At 26.2% G+C, this 22138-nt stretch overlaps 2 protein-coding genes across 5 annotated transcripts; both read left to right on the forward strand.

Moving 5' to 3' along the window:
* Window positions 1-1439: 1439 nt before the first annotated feature.
* Window positions 1440-6717, forward strand: LOC105252120 (phospholipase B1, membrane-associated). Its single transcript, XM_011259361.3, has 7 exons — window positions 1440-1776; window positions 3511-3597; window positions 4295-4506; window positions 5015-5197; window positions 5503-5801; window positions 6025-6206; window positions 6567-6717. Exons 1-7 carry the CDS (start codon window positions 1455-1457, stop codon window positions 6707-6709), a joined length of 1428 nt encoding a protein of 475 aa, XP_011257663.3. The 5' UTR covers window positions 1440-1454; the 3' UTR covers window positions 6710-6717.
* A 1588-nt stretch (window positions 6718-8305) lies between these two features.
* Window positions 8306-16301, forward strand: LOC105252117 (phospholipase B1, membrane-associated). Of its 4 annotated transcripts, none has more exons than XM_025410171.1 (9): window positions 8306-8397; window positions 9743-10090; window positions 12639-12748; window positions 12887-13091; window positions 13269-13445; window positions 13574-13733; window positions 14268-14427; window positions 14657-14808; window positions 16020-16301. In XM_025410171.1, exons 2-9 carry the CDS (start codon window positions 9986-9988, stop codon window positions 16196-16198), a joined length of 1248 nt encoding a protein of 415 aa, XP_025265956.1. In that variant the 5' UTR covers window positions 8306-8397; window positions 9743-9985; the 3' UTR covers window positions 16199-16301. The 4 variants fall into 4 exon arrangements, with proteins under 4 accessions (XP_025265956.1, XP_025265955.1, XP_025265957.1 ...); XM_025410170.1 differs by having other exon boundaries at window positions 8310-8397; window positions 9736-10090; XM_025410172.1 differs by lacking the exon at window positions 8306-8397 and adding an exon at window positions 8620-8743 and having other exon boundaries at window positions 9736-10090.
* Window positions 16302-22138: the final 5837 nt, after the last annotated feature.

Below are 22138 nucleotides of genomic sequence, written 5' to 3' on the forward strand. Positions count from 1 at the left end.
TATCATACTCATCATACTTGTCATAATTGTAAATAAATACGATAATAAATATAAATCGTAATTAAAATAGCACTATATAAATATATTTTGTCAAGTATATATTTATTGATGTTCAGAACCGTTTTTCCATCGTTATCATCATTTTAAATGTTTTAAAAATCCAAAACATCTGATGGTAAAATAGGCGCTGTTAAAAACAGTAGTCGAACTTCTGTTATGATCAGCCACAATTTTCTTGTCGTATAATAATATAATACAGTATACATATGTATATATGTATATATTGTAATATCGATATTATCAACAGTTTTGTGACTGTCGCAATCTTGCGGCATGTTTCATAAACGACTTATACATGTACAGAAGAAATGCAGCAGAAGATAACTGACACACACTTTGTTTGAATCATTCAAAATCATCCGATTCAATATAATCATTCGATTAAAAAATAATTTGATAATGTAAGAACTAACTGAATTGATCAATAAAAAAAACAAACTTGAATAAATTTTTTACAAATAAATGCTAGGGAAAGAATGAAAAAGAGTTTAAATTTAATTCTTGTTAAATTTATAATCTATATATTTATTTTTCGCATACACGTACACGCACACCCATACATAAAATAAAATATAACAACAAAATTATGATTTATTATTTACTAATTAATAATAATAATAGGAAAATATTATTAGTATAATAATTTCAATCTTTTTTCATATTTAATTTTTATAATTTAATTTTTACTTATACATATTATTTTTTTACTTATTTAAATTTAAATTTAAATAATTTAATATTTTATTTTTTATTTTATTTTATGTTAAAACTTCTTTTTTGTGTTTAACTTATTTTTATAGTTAATTTTATGTCTATTTTTATGTCCTTTTTAATAAAATCAGTACATATAACACTACATACATGTAACAATACGTGATTCAATAAATATGCGGATGGAGAATCGCAATCCTAATAAAATATATCATTTTTCAACTTTTTTTTCATCATTATCAGATCACTAGATCATTGTTTCCACTGATGTTGCTAAATGAATAGAATTAGATGCATTTAAGATTCAAAGTCGTAATGTGTGTATAATCCTATTGTTTTTGTTTTGTTCTCATTTCTCGAAGAATAAAAATGCAAATTTCAATTCTCTTTTTTTAAATTTATAGGTATATTTATCTTCAAGTAATAAAATATTTATTGTATGAATATATGATCGGCGTGACTTAATACACGATTATTAAATGATTAGATCGAAGGACATAATATCAAACGACATAAACTATTTTACATTTTTTTACATTTTTTACATTTTTTTAAGAGTATTAAAATAGTAATATAAAAAGCAGGATAGTAAAAAAGATAAGATATTTGCCTTCATCGTGCTGTTTCCTACCATTGTAAAGCAATCACGATTTATTATTTCCCATAATGGGGCATAAAATGGGATGACCTTGTTTTTGATCAAGGTTGCGATTTTTGTACCGCATTTGAGTTTTCTTTGCAAGTTGGGCTGTGCGATGGGTCATTTGGTACTTCGATTTCGGGCAGTACAATACCAAACAGTTCAGGGATTGATGCGTCTTAAAATTTCAATTTTCTCCTCATCGGTTCTATCATCCCACAAGACAATGTCAAAGTGGCTCTACTGTATCCTGCTACTGCAATTATATTGGAGAGTGTCATGTCAGCCCGTTAAGACTGCTTTAGATACTCCTTTTAACGATATGAATTTTGCCGGCCTCCGTCATTGGGTTGAGGACTATTATGGTCTGTATGTGTAGCTTATAAGAGATTATGAAAAAAAGCTCATGTTACTTTTCTTCGAAGTTTTTAAAGAATACACTTTAAAAGAATATAGATTTATCACTAAAATTTAGTCGTTCTGAAATTTGCATATCAATTTTTATTTCGATATAATAGATATATTTTATTCAGCATTACTTTCAAGTAAAAATATTCAAAACATTTAATATTTAGTATTTTTAATTCAATTTTACATTAACAATAATTTGTGCAAGTCTGTGCATTTACGATTTTCAAATTTGTCATTTGTTTAGAGAATATAAATTTTATATATTTTTATATATTTCTGAAACTTTCTCATGTGTGAATCTCATTAAATGTCTATTCTAATTCGATAAATAGATATAGGATTTATGTACAAAATTATAAAAATTGTCAGTTAAATAAATAAAATTTGCTCGTTTTTGATAATCTTTCGATTCTAATTTATTCGATAAATATTTACGATTTCGCATAATTATAAAATCATAAACTAATTATAAAATTTATTCATTTTTCAATTGTAACTCGATCGCATTCGATGGACATATAATAACGATTTCATGTACAAAATTATAAAATTATAAAAAAATGAATTAATTATAAAATATATTTTTTTTTGATAATTTTTAGATACTAAATCAATCAAATTTGATGGATATACATTTACAACATTATGTGAAAAATATCAAATCGTAAACTAGTTATAAAATTTACTCATGTCAAATTTCTTTGTATTCGATGAATATTTATAGTCACATGTGCAATATTATCAAATCGTGAAGTTATAAAATTTCTTTCTTTTTAATAATATTCCAATTCCCAATATTCGACGATTATACATTTATGACTTTGTGTATCATGTTATACAATCGTGAACTGGTTATAAAATTTATTCATTTCTGATAATGTTTTCAGTCATACCAATTTGATTGGTATAATTCAATGTTATTTTAATTTTAATTTTATGTTAATAAGTTGTATGTATGATAAGAGTTCTGATGATATAAAAATATTTTAATATTTATAACATTTTTGATATGTACAACTCATTCAACTGGAGTTTTGAAAACTTTGAGAAATTTTTGAATAGATACTAATTGGAATATCTAGTTCAATCGAAAGATACTATAGTACTTTCAGTCAATAAGCTTAATGAATAGCATGAATTATAAAAACTTTAAAGTAATTTAAATATCGCCTTTATTAGTAAACTTGATTAATTTTAGAATTTTTGTTTTCTTTATTTCTTTGTGCTATTTACTACCTATCGCACTTTTTTTTAATTTAACATAAATCATGATTTATTATTGATTATATATGCTTTAATTTTAATAAGAAAATACATATATATTCTTTAACGTAATTTAAAGAAAGTAGTTTCTTTCCGACATGCGAAATAAATGAATGTAACTCGCGTCTTTGTAAGAAGCTTCCTACTCTGTGACTGTTTTGCATAATTCATTGTCCTGATCAATAATTCGACGCACGTATCGAATTACATTTAGAGAAGCGCGCATTATTCCGTATTTTATCATTATTTAATAATAACAGATTTATTTGTTTTATCAAATAATTAATTTACTTTATTAATAAATAATTATTTGTTTTATTCTTGTTATATATTTATGTACAATCCTTATTTTTTTATTATCTATTTTTATTTAAAATTATATTATTTTTATAATAAATTGTAATATGTATGATTTAATCTTGTAGGACCATGGGAAGAATGGCTAGGGCCACCGCCAGGAACAACGCAGGAACCCGTTCCTGAGAATGTCCCATTTCCTTGCAATGTTTCAAGTAAGACATTTATTAGTATTTTTATTTATCAACAATTATTCAAAGCATCACTTGTGTGCATAATTATTTTTATCCTTCAGCCATTATTATTGTTATATTGTTTGTTATAAAAATAACATTTTCATTAAATATTTCAAAATTTGATGTCAATTTGGTCTGAAGAATTTTTTCTTCTCTAAATGAAGGCTTAAAACAAATAGCAAAAATTTGTATTTTTTTATAATTACAATATATCTTTATGATACCAAATATAAAAATTAATTTGTAAGAAAAATTAAATTTTCTTTTGAAACTAAATGTACATAGGGCACAAATTTTACTTGATACGATATTAAATGCTTAAATAATTTCAAATTTGAGATTCATTTTTTTGAATACTCTTTATATCTCCTTAAAAAAGCGTAAACTAGAAAACATCGGGCTTGAATTTGGACTTGAATTCTAAAAAAATATTTTTATAACTTTATATCTTAAGATTTCTTGATCGATTAAATCACGATTCACTTTTTCTTCCTTTTTTCTCTTTCTTTTTTTAAATTAACTAAAAATGTGCTTTTGTCTTAATAGTTAATTATTTTAAAATAACATATATCGAAATTAATTAAATAAAATGTTATGTACTATTAGTGATGCAATATATAGAAGAGAAATACACTATGTATTTCTTGTGAAACGCTACATGATTGATACATTTCAGTTGGTCGATCAAAAACGCCACCAACTTCGGTAAACAAATTAAAACCGGGTGATATCCAATTAATTGGCACGCTGGGCGATTCCCTTACATCTGGAGCTGCCGTTTTCGCAAGGTGTTTCATAGCACTCTTCGTAAGCAACAGAGGAATTACCGCGGCCGGAGGAGGTGACGACACTTGGAGAAAGTGGCTAACTGTTCCCAACATCTTAAAGGTACACTTTTAAGACGAGCATTAGTCTTGTGACAATATATAGTGACATTTTTTATTTGATTAAGATTTTTAAGTTGACTGTGGCAACAGCTATCGCAAAAATTTAAAAACTTAAATAATTACAACGAAATAAATTTTATAATCTTGAATTGCATTGACACATGATAACATGTAAAATAACAAACGCATTATTAGATTAAATAAAGACGTAATATGAAACGGTTAATAAGATCGCTGTAAACAAAATATTTTTAGTTTTCAATTCATTTTTTTAGTCATTTTATTTTTACGGAGAATTTATAGTTAAAATTAATATAAGATCCTTTTCTGATTTTTTTTTATAAACAATAATTGAAAAAATTAAAAAAATTACATAGTGTTCTATTGAATTGATGTTATGACATGTCCTGAGAAGGGCTAATTTAAAATAAAAATCTAATATAAAAATCTTATATAAATTTTCTATATATTCTATATATATTTTCTATATATATTTTTCTATATATTAGGAATACAACCCTAAAGTAGTAGGATATGCAGTAGGAGCTTCTTTAGTAACTGAAGAGAATTCGGAATGTCACGTTGCTGAGATCGGCTCTATGTCTGTGGACTTGCCTTATGATGCACAGGTATTAGTCGAGAGAATTCAAAGTTATCCAATGGTGGGTACGACTTGGGACAAGGCTTGGAAGGTACGTTAATCAACTAATTTAATTTGTTACAAACACAAACGTCATGGAACGTAAGTTATGTTTCACCACTTGTGATTGAGTTAATCGTAAATAATTACAAGATCTTTTTTACAAAAGCTTTAAACCAATTTCTTCATTCATAAAAAATTTAATGAACGGCTTTCCATATTGTTTCCTATAATTTTGTAACTTTTTTGTTAGTATGCTACATTTACGAAATATTTTGCTATCAATGAGAGGGATTCTTTTAATTATAAAAAAATATTATATTTTGGCAATTAGATATTAATAAACCTTATTTACAGTTTGTCTCGATGAATATCGGAATCAACGATTTTTGTGCTAACATATGCTATGAACCAACAGCTGAGAAAGTTATTGAAGATCATAAACAAAATGTAATCGAAACTTTACGAATATTGAAGAAAAATTTGCCGAGAACTTTCGTGGCTGTGATTTCACCTATAAGTTCAATGAATTTGATTGAAGCTCAAATAGGAAACCCATCATTTAATTGCTCTTTCACAATGGATTTCGAGTGCCCTTGTATGTTTGGCTTTTCATTTAGACCAAATAGACAATATTATTATAATATAATAGAAGGGTGAGTTTATTATATTATTTTTATCAAATATCAATAATATATATTTTTGATATAACGCAATTTGGTTACTATCGTGGTTTTAAATATATATTACATAAAAATATTTGATAACAACATAATAAATTCTAATCAATATCTACGAAATATAAAAATATTATTGTTGTCTGTATTATTGAAGAAGAAATGTGGAGATTGCCAGTAAAAATTGGAAAAAATATTTTAGGTGGTATCAAGCAGAGAGGGAAGTTTCTTTGATGCCAGAATTTCAGAGTGAAGATTTCGCAACTGTATGGCAACCGATTTTGACGAATTCAAGCTTTCCAAAAAATAAGGATGGAATTGTCCCTATACATGAATTTTTAAGCATCGATTGTCTTCATTTTAGGCAGAAAACTAATGCATGGTGTAAGTTCACTTTTCTCTAACAAGAAATTTTCTATAAAAATATCTTTCTTTAGTCTTCAAGTCTTTTTAATCTTTTATTTCAACCAATCTTTTATATAAAACCGATTAATTTTATTTGTTTATTCAAGCTTGCTAATTAGAATGTAACGCTTATCTCAAAAAAACAATAATTTCAAAAAATAATAATATGTAATAATTATCGATTACAAGTATTATAATCAGTTTAATAGCGCCGGTTATTTTATCAAATTATAACGGTTATATTAATATAGAATAAATCAAAATTACTATCAAATACAATTCATTATTAAACAAAATATTAATTTAATATTCAAGAACATTTTATTCTGTTTTCTGCAGATGCAAACGGTCTATGGAACAATTTGTTACAACCAGTGGGTCATAAGTCAACGAGCTGGGAACCACTTTGGAAGACGTTTCTATGTCCAACAGAAGAAAGACCCTATTTGGCTACAAATGCAAATTCAGGCGTATATGGTTAAATATAGTATATAAATAGATCGAGTATCTTTTCTATCTTCAAAATGCTTCGGCATAAACATTAAGTAAAAAGGGAAGAGAAAATATCTAATAATGCATTCTTTCTATCATTCGCGCTTGTATGTGTATATGTGTGAGTATGCGTATACATTTTTAACGCATTTGCATTCAGCTCTCTACTACTTTCTTTCATTAGAAAGAGATGGAGCATTTAGTTATATTTTTCCTTTTTTTTCTACTTTCTTAAAATTATGTCATTATTGCTCGATCTATTTTTATTATATATATAATACAATTGAAAAAAAAGACGAAATCTCTAGTAAAACTAATTATTGCTCGTGTATGAGAAATATTGATACTTGACAAAGGAGAAAGTATTGAGTGCGTTATTAGGTCATGAATCAAGCAATTGTAATATGATGACGTGACTTTTTAAACGTAGTTTCAATATTATAATTATTTAAATATAGTCAAAATCGTTATAATGTGTTTATTTATCCTTTATAGAGCAAATATACGTGAATGGAAAATTGTTCCGTGCAAAATTATACCAATTATTGTTATTATTATTTCATGATATTATGATTATTATTTCGTGATATTATAACAGACACACAATGTTAAGTTGCAATCGTATTATGCTTGTTTTTCTTACAATTAGATTCTTTAATATGTTCTATGTAGCACTTTATTTCATGTATTTACGATTACGTTGCAAACAGCAAGATATATGAATCAAGGATTGAAATCGATAGAAGATATCAGTATTTTCGGTTTTACATAATAATATCAATAAAAGAAAAACTTCATTAGTATAGATGTTAGATATTTGATGTTATTCACCGATTTAACATCTAACAATGTAATTAAACATCTTTTTCTTTGCTATTTTATAAGAATAGAGATAAACACAATACTATGTATATGTACAATTGGTAAAGACATTATTTCGATATTTAATCCTTGATGTTAATGACATTTAATTGTAATTTCAGAGAAGCTGTTCCACGTAAAAGAGAACTTGTCAATAAATATTCAAATAAAGTGTAATGTGTCTACGTCTATATGAAGTGATATAAGCGTATATTAATACAAGAAGGAAGGCGATTTACCATAATACGGCCATCTAATGTCTCGTCACTTATGTATACTTCTGTCTACTACGCATAGGATTACGAAAGAATGCAGGGGAACCAGCAATATGTTCAAAGGTGGGGGTCACATCGATGGGCACGAGAGCGTCTTTCTTCGACCCGGTTCATTCATGTTTAGTGGTGTCATCCGGTAATACCGTTGAAGAGAATCGGTTTCCTTCGCGTAATCGCCATTCGAAGTTCCCGACATTTCCCGCGAGAACACTATTGCTTGTTGGAATTATAATTTTGCGCGACAGTTTGGTGCTTCGGCAATTATTTGACAGTTATTTGTCGAGTGCTTTTGCGCAAGAAAATAACGATTTTTACGGCAAAAGAGAGGGAATTAGTTACATAATTTTCGACTTGAGGATGTCATGATGAAAATATTCATAATTTGGGAGGAATGATTTTAGATATGTAAAAGTTAATTTATGCAGTGAGAAAAAACATGTAATTTTAATGAAAAATTTCTCAATTTTTAATAACACGTTTCGTAACATTTAAACAATTTCTTAATTGTAACGATGCCGAATAATAGATCATCGAATAGCAAGGTACATATGTATATACACATATATGTATATTGCATATAATTGCTATAAGTCACATAAATTTCCCAAATTAAATTTCTATAAGTTGCAAAATTTGCAAAAACTATTTAATTAACTTTAATATATTTTGATCCGTGAAAAAACATTACATATGAAATATTTATATAATGTTCATTTTTTATATATCTTTTGTTAAAATACGTGTTAAAAAGTATTATTCGCATATTTATGTTAATATATTCATATATGATTCGATCTTCTGATTACAGATCATTTCTGTTTTTTTGCATAACAAATTACATTTTCTAAAGATATGAAAAGTGATTTATGAAAATACCCAGCGGGGCTGGTACGCAAACTTAAACATTAGCGAAAGCGTATCTTTCATTTCTTCAAAGGGGATTCTGTAAAGTAACACTTTCAAAGCCTTTGTCGACTCTTTCATTTTTTACATCTTTGCAAAATTATGCGAAAACATTGTTCGTTTTTCCAGTTGTCCATATTCCTGAGAAATTAAATAAAATCATAATGACTTTAAAGGAAAAAAATCATTGTATTGTTATATAATTAAAGATGTAATTTGATAGAGAAATAAAATATTTTATATAATATTAAATACAATTAAAATATAATATAAACTAATATATTTTTGGGGATATTAATGGGAAAAACAGAGAATTATATAAGATCAAATTTGATGTAATCCTGACGGAATCCTTGAAAGATATTCACTTTCTCTAAATTATAGATGTGATATAGAAACTAATAAAGTCCAAAAAGGTTAAATTATGATCTGTTTAGATATTTCAAATTCAAAGTGAAAAATAAATTTCTTATATTTTATGGATCCAATTGTATTCTTTTTTTAATTTATGAACTGTATATATATATGTATATTCTGTGCTACGATTTCTATAACTGTTCTAAGCCGAACATCAATACAAATGACACATGATAGATAAAAAACTTGCATTCTCTATTCTCTTAAATTTATAATTATTAATGATTAAGAGATAAGTAAGTAAGTTTCGAAGAAAAACGATTGACTTTTTTGCCTGTATCAAAATTTAATCAGAAATGTTTAACATCAGATTATGAAATTGCATATAAAATGTAGTATCAAGAAAAATCGGAGAATATAAGTTTTGCATATTTATTTTTTAATGAAGATATTGGGTAGAAACTTATCCATTACTTGAAAAATGAGAGAAAGATTAACTAGACAACTCTCTGTCGCGATAGATATCCATCGTTAAACAAACGGGAATTTAACCTTGGCTTTATCGAAACGATTCTCTCACTCTATGCATGCATAAATAACGTCTTGTACACACGTCAAAGTTTGCAGTTCTCTCCAGTCGAAGACTCGAAGACTTGTCAAAGATGTTCGTTTCCTAAGATTAAGGAAGCGAATCGATGGCGACAGGAAATCTCATTCGATCGAGTCGAAGGCCAAACAAGATCTTCCAACATAAAATGAAAATTAGCAGTTGAAGAATAAAAAAATCTGAAGAAAATCAGAAAGAGATTTCTTTGGTCATCGATTGTTGAAACGCTCTTTGATAATTCTCAATTCTGTTTTTTGAGAATCATGAGAATTCAAATAATTTACTTGTGTCTGACCATCATTGGCTTTCATCTGGGCGATTGCATATCCTTCATGGATTTCTTGTATAGTATACTTCAAGCAGGCGGGGTAAGTTTCTGACACTAAGATCTCGAAGTTAAGAATTACGAAATTTCATCTCTTTTTGCAAAGTTATTTGTCAAATTGTAACAATGCGATTCGTAAAATTTTTGTAAATCAATTTTAAATGATCAAAAATATACTATCTTGAGAATTAAATAAAATAAATTAATTAATAAAATGAATAAATAAAATAAAATAAATAAAAAATATAAATATAAATAAATAAATCTAATAAGTTTTAAATTAAATAAATAATTTAGTATTAAATAAATAAATAAAAAAAAATAATTATTTATAATAGAAATTATTTATATAACAGAATATAAGGATACATAAAATTCATAAGGCAAAGCTATGCAAAAAAAGAAACTTGTCCCACTAATGTTAATTTATGCAATTTAAGTTGTAACCGCAATATAACCGTTTAAAATAAAGGAAGTGAGAGTTACCAAGCTTGTAATTGTTCACAAATTTAATAGTATGACTGACAAAAGACATTATTATGAAGATTGCCGAAAATATTTTAGTATGCAGATCGTCCAAATGCGTTTCTACCAAACGAGAAATCGCGCGTGATTTGCAAATTAAAATCAATTTCTCGTTTACTGAGACGATTTGTAATTTTTTGTTCGATTCACGAAAATATTTACAAAAATTCAAATTAAAAAAATATATATATATAACAAAAATGACATTATCTATCAAATAGCCTTTTCTCTTTCTCACTATCCTAGATAATAATATAAAAATTTTATACAATATAAACCTATAGAGTAAAATTATTAACGCACTTTTTATATAGCGATTTATAATCCAATTTATAAGAAATTTTTACTATGATTAATATTATTAAAATTGGTAAAAAAATAAATTATGACGTTAAAGATTAAATTTCGATTTCGAAATCGAAAGTTATCGACGCAATTCGAAAAGAAGAATGCTTTGCATTCTATGCAATCGGAGAAAGGCCGGAATAAAGCCGGTATCTTTTTTTGTTGACCTGCAGGCCTTGTGCCATATCAGATATGTTCAGGGCCGTTTCCGGATATATCTGATCTGTATCTGCATTTTTATAAATTACATAATCATACATAAATAAATCTTGTACATTTTTAACATTTTTGGTTTTATATTTTTTTATATATTGTTTTTTCCAAAATTTCATCACATTATAAACATTCTTCTTATAAAAATTACATATAGTACGATATTTAAAATTCCTGAGATGTAAAAGTTACTTTTTACTGATAAATATCTTTCTTAATCAATTATTTGAAAAAGTAGGGAAAAGTAAAATATATATTGTGATATTATAATAAAATACATGCAGCGATAATAAATAATATTTAGCAACGTAATATCTTGAAAGTTGAATAATTATAATTAAAATTAATAATGAGTATTTGGCTCAAATAAATAAACAAAAATTAAATCAAAATTGACATAAGAGCCACAGCGCGGTAGGGGAAGAAACAAATATAGTTAAGACACATATGGATATGATATTCATTTCGATGATACGACTGACGAATTATTTATATGTGCCAATATTTAATTCGTATCGCGACGCTGTGCGCGTTAGAATGCAAATCGAAGAAAGCAAGAGTATAGACGTGTGTCGAATATCAAGCACGCTAATCCACACCGGCAATATGCTGTCAGAAAAAACCGCAAGTGAAAAGTCTCGTTCTACTTCAGAGATATACAATTGACCGGAAAAATAATTCTTACGTATATTAGCACAGGAAGTTTTTAATGCGGCAATAAATTAAATATATTCTTAAAAATATTTTTAAAATTTTAACAATCATCATTGCAGGCTTTTCCTCGATTATGCAATATTTGTAAATTTCGAAATGATTCCGTTTTTTCAAAAATTTCATGAAAGAACTTTAATCATTTACGCGAATGATAACGTCTGCATGAAGTGGAAATCATTATTACAAGACTTTTTTTACACTTTATCTGCAGGCGTTATTATCTCATTGACTTTACATGTTTTCTTCGAAATTAGAATTTATGAAGAGTAGTTGAATAATTAATAATTAATGTTATTCCAATGACAAAATAATTAATGCAAAAAAGTTTAAATATATTGAGAGAATCCTATGTTGTTGCTCAAATTAAAATTATTATTAATGGTATAGTAATTAAATTGTAAATCATATCTTACAAGTTGCACTAACTCAAATTATTAAAACAAGTTTGACGATGAGTGTCATTTCAATGAAGATATGATCTCGCGTAATTAGATATTGTAGTTGGATATCAAAGAGGGGCATCAAAGCGTGTCGTATCCTATTAAAAGAGAAATTACTATTTTACTGCACAATTAAACAGATTTTATAAAATAATACCATTAACGTAATTGTATTATATAATGCTTGCACATTGTTTTAAAATAATTTTGCATCATTAAAATTAATTATTGCGATCAATGCGCGCACGAGTAATATATACATCTTACATGCGATAAAATTTACATGTATATTCTTCATATATACGTAAAGCAAACAGAATTAAGTCTTATTCATTCAAATCATACGATTTTCAGAAAAAAATTAATGCATATGAAATTTCGTATCCTATGGCAAGCAGCGACATACGAAGACAACCAATCATTCCTAATAACGTTTCGTTTCCTTGCAACGTTCGTTCTGGCAGGTATAATTGCATTTAATTAATAATTTATGCAACACCACATGAATATAATTTTCTCGATTAACTAATCATGTGGCAAAGGTACGGTGAGTTCCAGTCGATGAATAGATTTCAAAAACTTTTCCCTTATTCATCGCGCAGATCCATGTCAATACCAAACAACGTTCATCGGTTAAGACCAGGTGACATCGATGTAATCGGTGGTCTTGGTGATTCCTTAGTTGCTGGAAATGGCGCTATGGAAGAGTTCGCTGTAGGAACCTTCATCGAGGCACGCGGGGTCAGCTGGTGCGCCGGAGGCCAAGGCGATTGGAGACAATTTCTTACGCTTCCTAATGTATTGAAGGTACGACATGTGAGAGACGTCTGTATCTTTATCTTCATCGTTTCATCGATTTTCTAAATTTCACGCATAAATAGAGTAAAAAAATTATGTAGGAATAAATATTCATTCTTTTCAATTCTGCGTAGTGTGATTTCATCTATAATAAAAAAGCGATATTTTTCATTATTGCAATGACAGATATTCAATCCGAGGTTAATCGGATATTCTACCGGCACAGGTGAGTTTCATTCAACTTCGGCGAAACTAAACATCGCCTTTCCAGTTGCCGCTACTGAAGATGCATTGCTGCAAGCGAAAATCTTGGTGCAGAGAATTAAAAATGATCCGAAAATAAATGTGGAGAAACACTGGAAGGTAATAGTCTTGTATGTGCCTTGTAATTTTTTATTACAACATAACGTGATCGATGAGAAGAAACCGAGAAATATCCGTTATTAAAATTTGCATTTAACTCTAACAAAGTCTTTTCTCTGATGTTTCAGCTTATTACGATCCTGTTTGGAGCTAATGATATTTGCTCGGCGCAATGTTACAATCCACAACAGTTTTCGCCAATGCGTTATGCCCTGCATTTACGAAGAACGCTTGATTTCTTAAGAATCGCGCTTCCTCGCACGCTGGTCAATCTGATTCCAACCATAGGTGATAATTTTATAAAAATTTAATAAGTCGGTTAGTTAGATAAAATCTAATTAGTAATCAATGTAAATGAAAGCGGGTTAATAAGAGGTAAAATGCAGAAGTCGATTATACTTCCGTATTTTGATTCTTATTAGCTTGATCTCATTTATGTTAATTCTACATTAATTCTAATATCACAGAGCTATCTTTTATTTTCGTTGCGTAATTTAATAGTTTTGGTAATTTTTTGTACAAATAGTAGAGAAAAGTTAATAAATTTAATTAGTACATTTTTTTATGTACTAATATAAACAAAAAATTACATTTTTTTATGTACTAATATAAGTACATTTTTTTATGTACTAATATAAACAAAAAATTATTATTATTGCAAAGTTATTTTTATATATTGCAATACGTATCTTTGTTTTGCTTTCTTTAACAAATTTTGAAATGTTATATATATAAAATTATAGCATTAGTTGACTATAATCATATATTTTTCACAAAGACTTTATCTATGTATTTATATCTATTCGTATTATTTTTTGACAGATGTTACGGTATCGATTAGAGTAAAGCGAAGTACTATGTGCAAGCTATTGCATCCTCTTTATTGCGCCTGTATGCACAAAGGTAACCGGCCGGAAATTGTTGCATCGAACATGTCACGACTTTATCAACAAGCCGCCGAAACTTTAATATACTCAGGAAGGTAGATTTTCAACAAATTCAATGTATAATGAAACATATTTTGCTTGATCAATGCCCTATAAATTTTTAATCTTTCTTTTGTTAAAGTTTATTATTATTAAAAAAGAAATTAAAATTTTTATTATATTCAATATATGTATATTAAAAAAGTTTAGAGCATTAAATTCATAAACCTATTTACGGTACATAAAATCTTAATAAATCTTAATACTTATTATTTTTCTTTATAGGTACGATACATCCCCGGATTTTACAGTGGTATTACAACCATTTACTAAATTATTCAATGCACCTAATGCAGATCCTAATCATGCACCGCCGATCGATTCTACTTTGGTCACATACGATTGTTTCCATTTTAGTCAGAAAGGACATGCTCTCGGTAAGAAATATATTAACAGAAATAAGAAATATATTAATATATAAAAAAATATGTTAATTTCCCGTTCTATTTTTGCTACTTTAAGCAAATATTTTTATTTAAACAAAAATTTAACTTTATGTTAAACTAAATATTCTAAATAGCATATAATTATAATAATATTTATTATTGTCATTTACTGTCATCGATTGAGTTGCACCTATCAACATCGAAAAAAATACTAAAATGTTAAAACAGTTGCACTTCACTACCGCGACACGAAAAAATAGCTGTGATAATAAATGGTTACAATAATAAATGAATGAATTTAGAAAGTATCGATAAAAAAATTAATAAAATTTGTTTTTATACAATAATATTCATCTAAGTTTTATTAAAAAATTATTATTATCTTATTAATTTACATAATTCACTAAATTTTTTGAAAAATATTATATTGTTAATAACAACGTAATTTTTAATTTTACATGTAAAAATTAAATTTTATTCTTATTTTATTTCATTTTAAAGAAATGAAATGCAGATTGCATACAACATTATGTATCAACTGATTGCGATAAAGTTTGTAAAATTGCTTAATTTTAGTCATTAAAAGTCACATTAAAAATCAGTCAAGTTCGCATAATGTTAACTGTAAAAAAATTAATACTAATAATCACTTGTATATATTACGTATAATGACAGTCAACTAAAAATTCAATGCCATCTAAATATAACACGTACACTGTTCGTTATATCAGAGATAATTATCAAGCATGTATATTCATAAATATATAAAATTTACATTTATATTTTATTATTATAATCCAAAAGAATAAGGATGATAATCATGGAAATTAATTCATTATTACGGAATAATGAAAATCTTTTGCACGAAGATTGGTTAGTTAATAATTATTTAAAAATAAATAAATTTTTTAGCTTTAATGGGCAATAAAATTATCATCTATTCCTTACAGCTGAGTCACATTGTAATCGCGTGTTCGTTAATAGCGTGTGAATAGAGAGAAATTATTAAGTATCATTAAGTATCTTTTTAGATGATGTCAATGAGAGTCATGGTGAAAGAAATCATCATGCCAGCTTACTGTTGGCGCTCAATTCACATAGTCATATTTTATTTTAGTATAATTTTTCGCAAGAATAGCGAAATAAATGATGTAAATGTAATATTTTTGTTTTTTTAATGTTTACCTTTTTCTTGTTTTCAGGAGCCAATCTTTTATGGAACAATATGTTGGAACCGGTTGGAAGCAAAACGGAAAACGGATTACCTAAGATACTAGAGAAAGTACTCTGCCCTACAGAGAGTGCACCCTACATTTTTACAAACGTTAATTCGCGTTTTTTTCAAATGACCGGTAGACAAGATGAAATTGTGCCTAGATAACGTAAGATTGACAGTAATAAAACATAATTTACGACAATATTTATGTAATACATAATAAGATATCGAACAAATTGAATGAGATGATAATCATTTTAATATATATTATTATTGGCATAAAATTTTCGGTTGAAAAAAACTTAAATGAAATACTACATAATTTAAATATAATAACAATAGAGTTTTAGCATATTTTAAATATATAATTTATGTAATAAATTCACTTATAAATAAAAAACTATTTTATTCGATTTTTTAAACATCTTCAGTAATAAATATATCGTTTTATCTCTATTGTTTACATTCAAATTTGCAATATGCAACTAAAAAATTTTTAAAACGATTTATAATTGACATATATCTTTTTCATAAAGAATTTTCGATAAATAAGTATTATAAATTGTGTGTACATATCTAGCAAGAATAATGCCAAATTTATTTGCAATTGTAATAGCCTTCTCTAAAATATAACTACGATAACTTTTTTAAGTTTTGAATTTAGATATGCACGTAAAAAATTTAATAATATAATCCAGACAAACTTTAAACGGAATGCCTATTATGATAAAACCAGAATGCATATTTTACAGAATATCCGGAGACAAAGAATTTAGCCAATTTTTTTCATGGTATATATGTATATGTTATGTCATCTGAAGTTTTTAATTTACATACACGTTCGAAGGATTTCTTCGAATTTTTTGTATGTTGCTCTTACATTTCTGTATTAATAATATTTCTATGTTACTAATAATAGACAAATAACAGATGCAGAACTTATTGATTACAATTAATTTTAATTACAAGTATTTAAAGAAATCTTATCAACTAAAGTTGAACTCATGAATAAATTTTTTATAAAAATGATAATATCATCAAATATATTATTTTTATTTGTAAAATTATTAATTTAATGACTTTATTCGCTAAACATTTTGCCTTGTGATTTATAAGCTATATTAATATCAAGATCTGACAAATATTCGGCTTAACAGAACAATCAATCTATTTTAGCATAATTATTGATAGTCAAAAAAAAACGCGCAACAGTTTGGTTTTTTATGCTTTTCGCGAAAATTATAAATTCATTATTTTCAAACTTTCTTAATGCGATATAAATCATTTGATCAATCTCGCGTGGATCAGAAATTTTTAAAGCATCATCAAGAATCAACATTTAATTTTGTTTCCTTATCCCACGCCAAATATTGATTCCGCCAATACTAAGATAACAAAAAGTTCATGCCGCCAGCCAATTAAATACGTCTTTCAATTTATTCACATTGACCCTAATCAAGTTGAAGCATCCGCATGATTAATTCGGAGAATCGCAGTTATATATATATTATTATATATTGCGCGTAAATTTTACGCAATCAACTTTGAACTTTGTCGCACACATCAACCTCATAAGGAAATGTACTAGACTGATATCCTGAGTCCCTGAGAAAACTGCTTAAAAATACAGGTCAACAAGTGGTTTTATTTAATTGATTGCAATGCACTGATGGAAGAAGAAAAACAAGATATGTCAAGGTCTTAACATGATCTTTCAAGAATCTGACTCTGACTCCAAAATACTGCCAATAATTTAATGCCAGGCATTTGTAATCATTTTGTCGTGTAGTGATGCGATTCATTTTATTATGAAATATTCGATCATTTATCTACACATTTCGATCAATAGTATTTCCTTCACTACCTGTCCCAATTGGATTAATTTTTTACTATTGTTTATAAAAGAACATGTGTCGCACAAGTTCTCTCATTACTCAACTCGTATCCTTATGTTTCACTCGAATCTAATTGATAATATATTATCTTATAGATTAATTATGGAAATATGTAGTTAAATTTTTTATAAAACTGTAGTATAAAACTGTTTTGTATAAAACATAGATAACAATAAACAAGAGCATAGAGTGATGCAAACAGAGCAAAGATTTCTATTTACATAAATCCTTTAAAATTCGTAGATTTATCATTACTACATATAAAAAATATAGAATAATAAAATAATTATTATTAGCATGCTAATAAAATATAAATAAAGACTATTAATTTATTATTCAATTTTATGTATACAATGGATTTTAAAATAAGAGTTTTTAGATCTTGCATATGTTCTTTCAGAAATGAAATTTTAATCTTTCTCTAATAAAAAATGTAACTATAATAAAATGGAAGAGTTTTATAGCAAATAAATATTTATGATGTTTTTTTTTAATTATCTTGGAGATATAATATAAAGTAAATCATATTGTATAAAGCAACATGTAAATCGCATGTGTACTTTGAATCTTTTTATAAAAATCTCGTTAGACAAATCATTAGACAGCAATGTATGCAGCTGCTAAAAATTTTTCCGGGAATGTTTGTGTCAGATTGTATCGTAAGCGGCGTGCATTGCGGCAAAGTGTTGTAATATAAGTGTGTATAATCTCTGCCCGATCTATTCGTAATCACCCGGAAAAATTCTCTCGGCAATTAGTGGGAGAAATCTTTATAAGAGGAACGAGAGAAAAGTCAGACATGCTTAAACAAAGCACACATCGTCGAATTCTTTCTCTGAAATCTTATATTTATACAAATCATCGATCTTTTCTTGTTTTACAAACACATGTCGTTAAGAAATTGACAGTTATTTTATTGTAATAAATATTTCTTCAGATAATTGATCTAGATATTTCTTCGATTTAGACTACTTATTATCTGAAGTTTTCGATATCTCAGATTCTAACCCATAACGTTATCTGAGATATAATTTTGTAGATATTAGTGTAATCAACGTTGCACAAAATACTAAAGATAAAAATAATTTGTATTGTTTATTCAATGCATATCAAGTTAAAGAAATTGGAAAGTAAACAGAAAATAATAATATGTTACGACAAAGGTATTGCCTCCTGCAACTATATCAAGAATAAAAGTAGATATTAAATAAAAGTCTATTGAAAGACCTTGTGTTTAAATTAGTATTATATACAATTGCTAGAAATAATTTCTGCGATATTTAATATTAAAAATAAACCGGGAGAGTCAAAGTTAATTTTTATGCAAAGATGCAAAGGTGCAAAGATACAAGCACTTTTTTATATGATATAATGTATGTGGTTTTTAAGTGTTTCTCCTAACTTATTATATTTAAATGAAAATACTTAAATGAAAATATAAGTTCCAAAAAATTTTGAAAGAAAAATCTATAAGTTATTACTTTTTTACATTATGTCGAACAATTAACTTAGAAGATAATTTTATAATATAATCAAAAATATATAACATATCATCATTTAAAAAGAACACAGTTTAATCGAAGACATTCAGAATAAGAAACGCAATATAAAATAATAATAAGAATGCCTACACATTAAGACGTAAGAGCAATTAAATGTGTGAGTGTGTGTGTACAGATGTATCTATTCTAAGGAATTTTCTCGAATGATTGATTGCATATTTTAATAATAGCGTAACTGTTTGAATTCATAAATCTAGATGACACGCAGTTAAGCTATCATTAAAATGTGTAATCATGTTTAAAAAAAATTCATTATATATTCTTTAAGCCGAATTATAATGTCCTTTTTATTATATATAAGAACATATTATATAATAATTGTGCATAGTTAGTTCATCATTAACCTTTACTTAATGACTGCAAAACGTCATCAAATGCTCTAAAAAACCATCTGAAAATTATAGATAATTGATCGTCGCATATTTCGCGCATGTTACATGTGTATAAGCGCATAATTATTCGTTATTTCACAATCGTACATTTCCAATCATATTTTCCACTATTTTCTCATCATAAATTAAAAAAGCTTTGTACAAAAGAAAATAATATTTGTATATTATTATATTTATTACTATATTATTATATTTGTGTATAATTAAGTTGGCTAATGAGATATAAAATGTTATAAAATTAAAAAGATAATTAATTCAGAAAGAGAAAGAGAAAATATTATCAAAAACAATAATAAATTCAGTTTTCAATAATGTTAAATGGAATTAATATTTTGTATCGAAATTCTATTAAAATTCTATTAATATATAATATTATATATCACTAGATTTTTTTCTGTCGACGAATAAAGAAGACAGGAAGTTTTCCTAACTGGAATTCTCGATGAATTTTAATCCTGTTAGAGAACGTGAATCACACGAAACACATCAACGAAAATGTACAGTTAGCATACGTTGCCTTTAAGAGAGCATGAAAGAAGATACTATGCCGTAAATATTAATTGATTTTAAACTAATTTTAGTAACATTGCATGCATGATGTAAAAGTTGTCAAAAATAATACATCGGACATCATAAATAATTTATTTCGATTATCGGCGATATGGTATTCTAAGGTATAAATATATATAGGCGACTATATATGGATCTAACTTTGGTTAACAATAGCTAATTTATACATATATTAGTTACAATAAATTGTCATTTACATAATATATTCCCGCCCTTTTTTCTTCGCTAGACATACAATGAAATATATTATGTTAAAGCAAAATTTGTTAGAAATTATTGAATTATGTTGAAAAATTCTAATACAATACAATATCTATTTTTGTTAAGTATCTTCGTATATTTTATACATTAATTCACATCATGTTGCATTCATTTTTCTAGATTATATTCGTTGTTTAATAAAAAATTTTCTAGATTGTATTCGTTGTTTAATAAAAAATTTTTAAATGGTCAATATATTTCGTGATATTAATAAATCCAGTAGATGTTAATTTTATCTAATCTTAAGTCAGAAATAAATATGTATATAAAAAATTTTCAAGTTGCTTTGCGAATAACTCGCGTATTCATATTTTCAAACATTAAACTCTTTTAAAAAAAGAATAAAAATAATTTTATAAATAAAGAAAAATTCTTTTAAAAACAATTTTTTTTCTTTTTTTAAAAGAAAATTGCGTAACAATCCATAAATTCCTTTATAATAATGCTCAAGTAAATTATCTTTTGCTTGTCAAGCATGATGATGAATAAATTTATTACTAACTTCGTCATAAAAAAGATAAATTGTCGATAAAGTTAAAATTATTTTCACTATTTCATATTTTAAACTCTAAACACGATAAAATTGCACATGTAGATGATGTATGTAATTAAATACAATTTATGAAAGAATATCACAATCGAATTAATCAACAACATTAAACTCACAAATTTTGTTCATTATTTAAAACTTTATGAAGCAAGTTCCGAGTTACAATGTATAAAGCAAATTGTTTTTCATTATACAGAAAAGCGCGTTAGTATATATTTCTGATTACGAGAACAATACGGAGATTTGTTTGTTTAGCTAAAATGAAATGAAACGATTAATAGATAAATAATAAAAAATATATTATTTTACTAGTTATATAAAATATGATACATATTTAAATAATTGTAGGTCAAAAAGCAATTATTTAAAATATGATAATATATAATAATATATAATAATTATTTATCTTATGATTTCAAAAAATAAATCCTAGAATATTTTGTTTATAATTAGTATCATAACAATGATGGAAATATTGTATCATTGTTTATAATACAGTATTACAAATAACAAAATGAAAAAAAGAAATGCATTATAATAATAGATTTTTTAAAATTTTATTATTACCTATGAAATTATCATTATTATAGTTTTATAAAACAGACATGAATAGCGAATTTATAATATTTAACAAATAAATAAATATATAAAAATAAATATAATGAGGTTATCACAAATGACTTTATCTTTAATGATTCGATTGAGTATATGACTCTCATTTACATCTTCGTTTATCTAGTTTAAGACAAGACGCGTTTGTGAACATTTTCATCATTCATGTATCGATGGTAATGTTTTTTGAATTAAACATTATCCTTATATTGCAATCAGTTATTTCATTCAATCATTTAATTATTTTTCATAATCTAAGCAAA

The sequence above is a fragment of the Camponotus floridanus genome, unplaced genomic scaffold (assembly GCF_003227725.1).
Source record: "Camponotus floridanus strain SB8 unplaced genomic scaffold, Cflo_v7.5 scaffold3, whole genome shotgun sequence".
NCBI lineage: Eukaryota > Metazoa > Arthropoda > Insecta > Hymenoptera > Formicidae > Camponotus > Camponotus floridanus.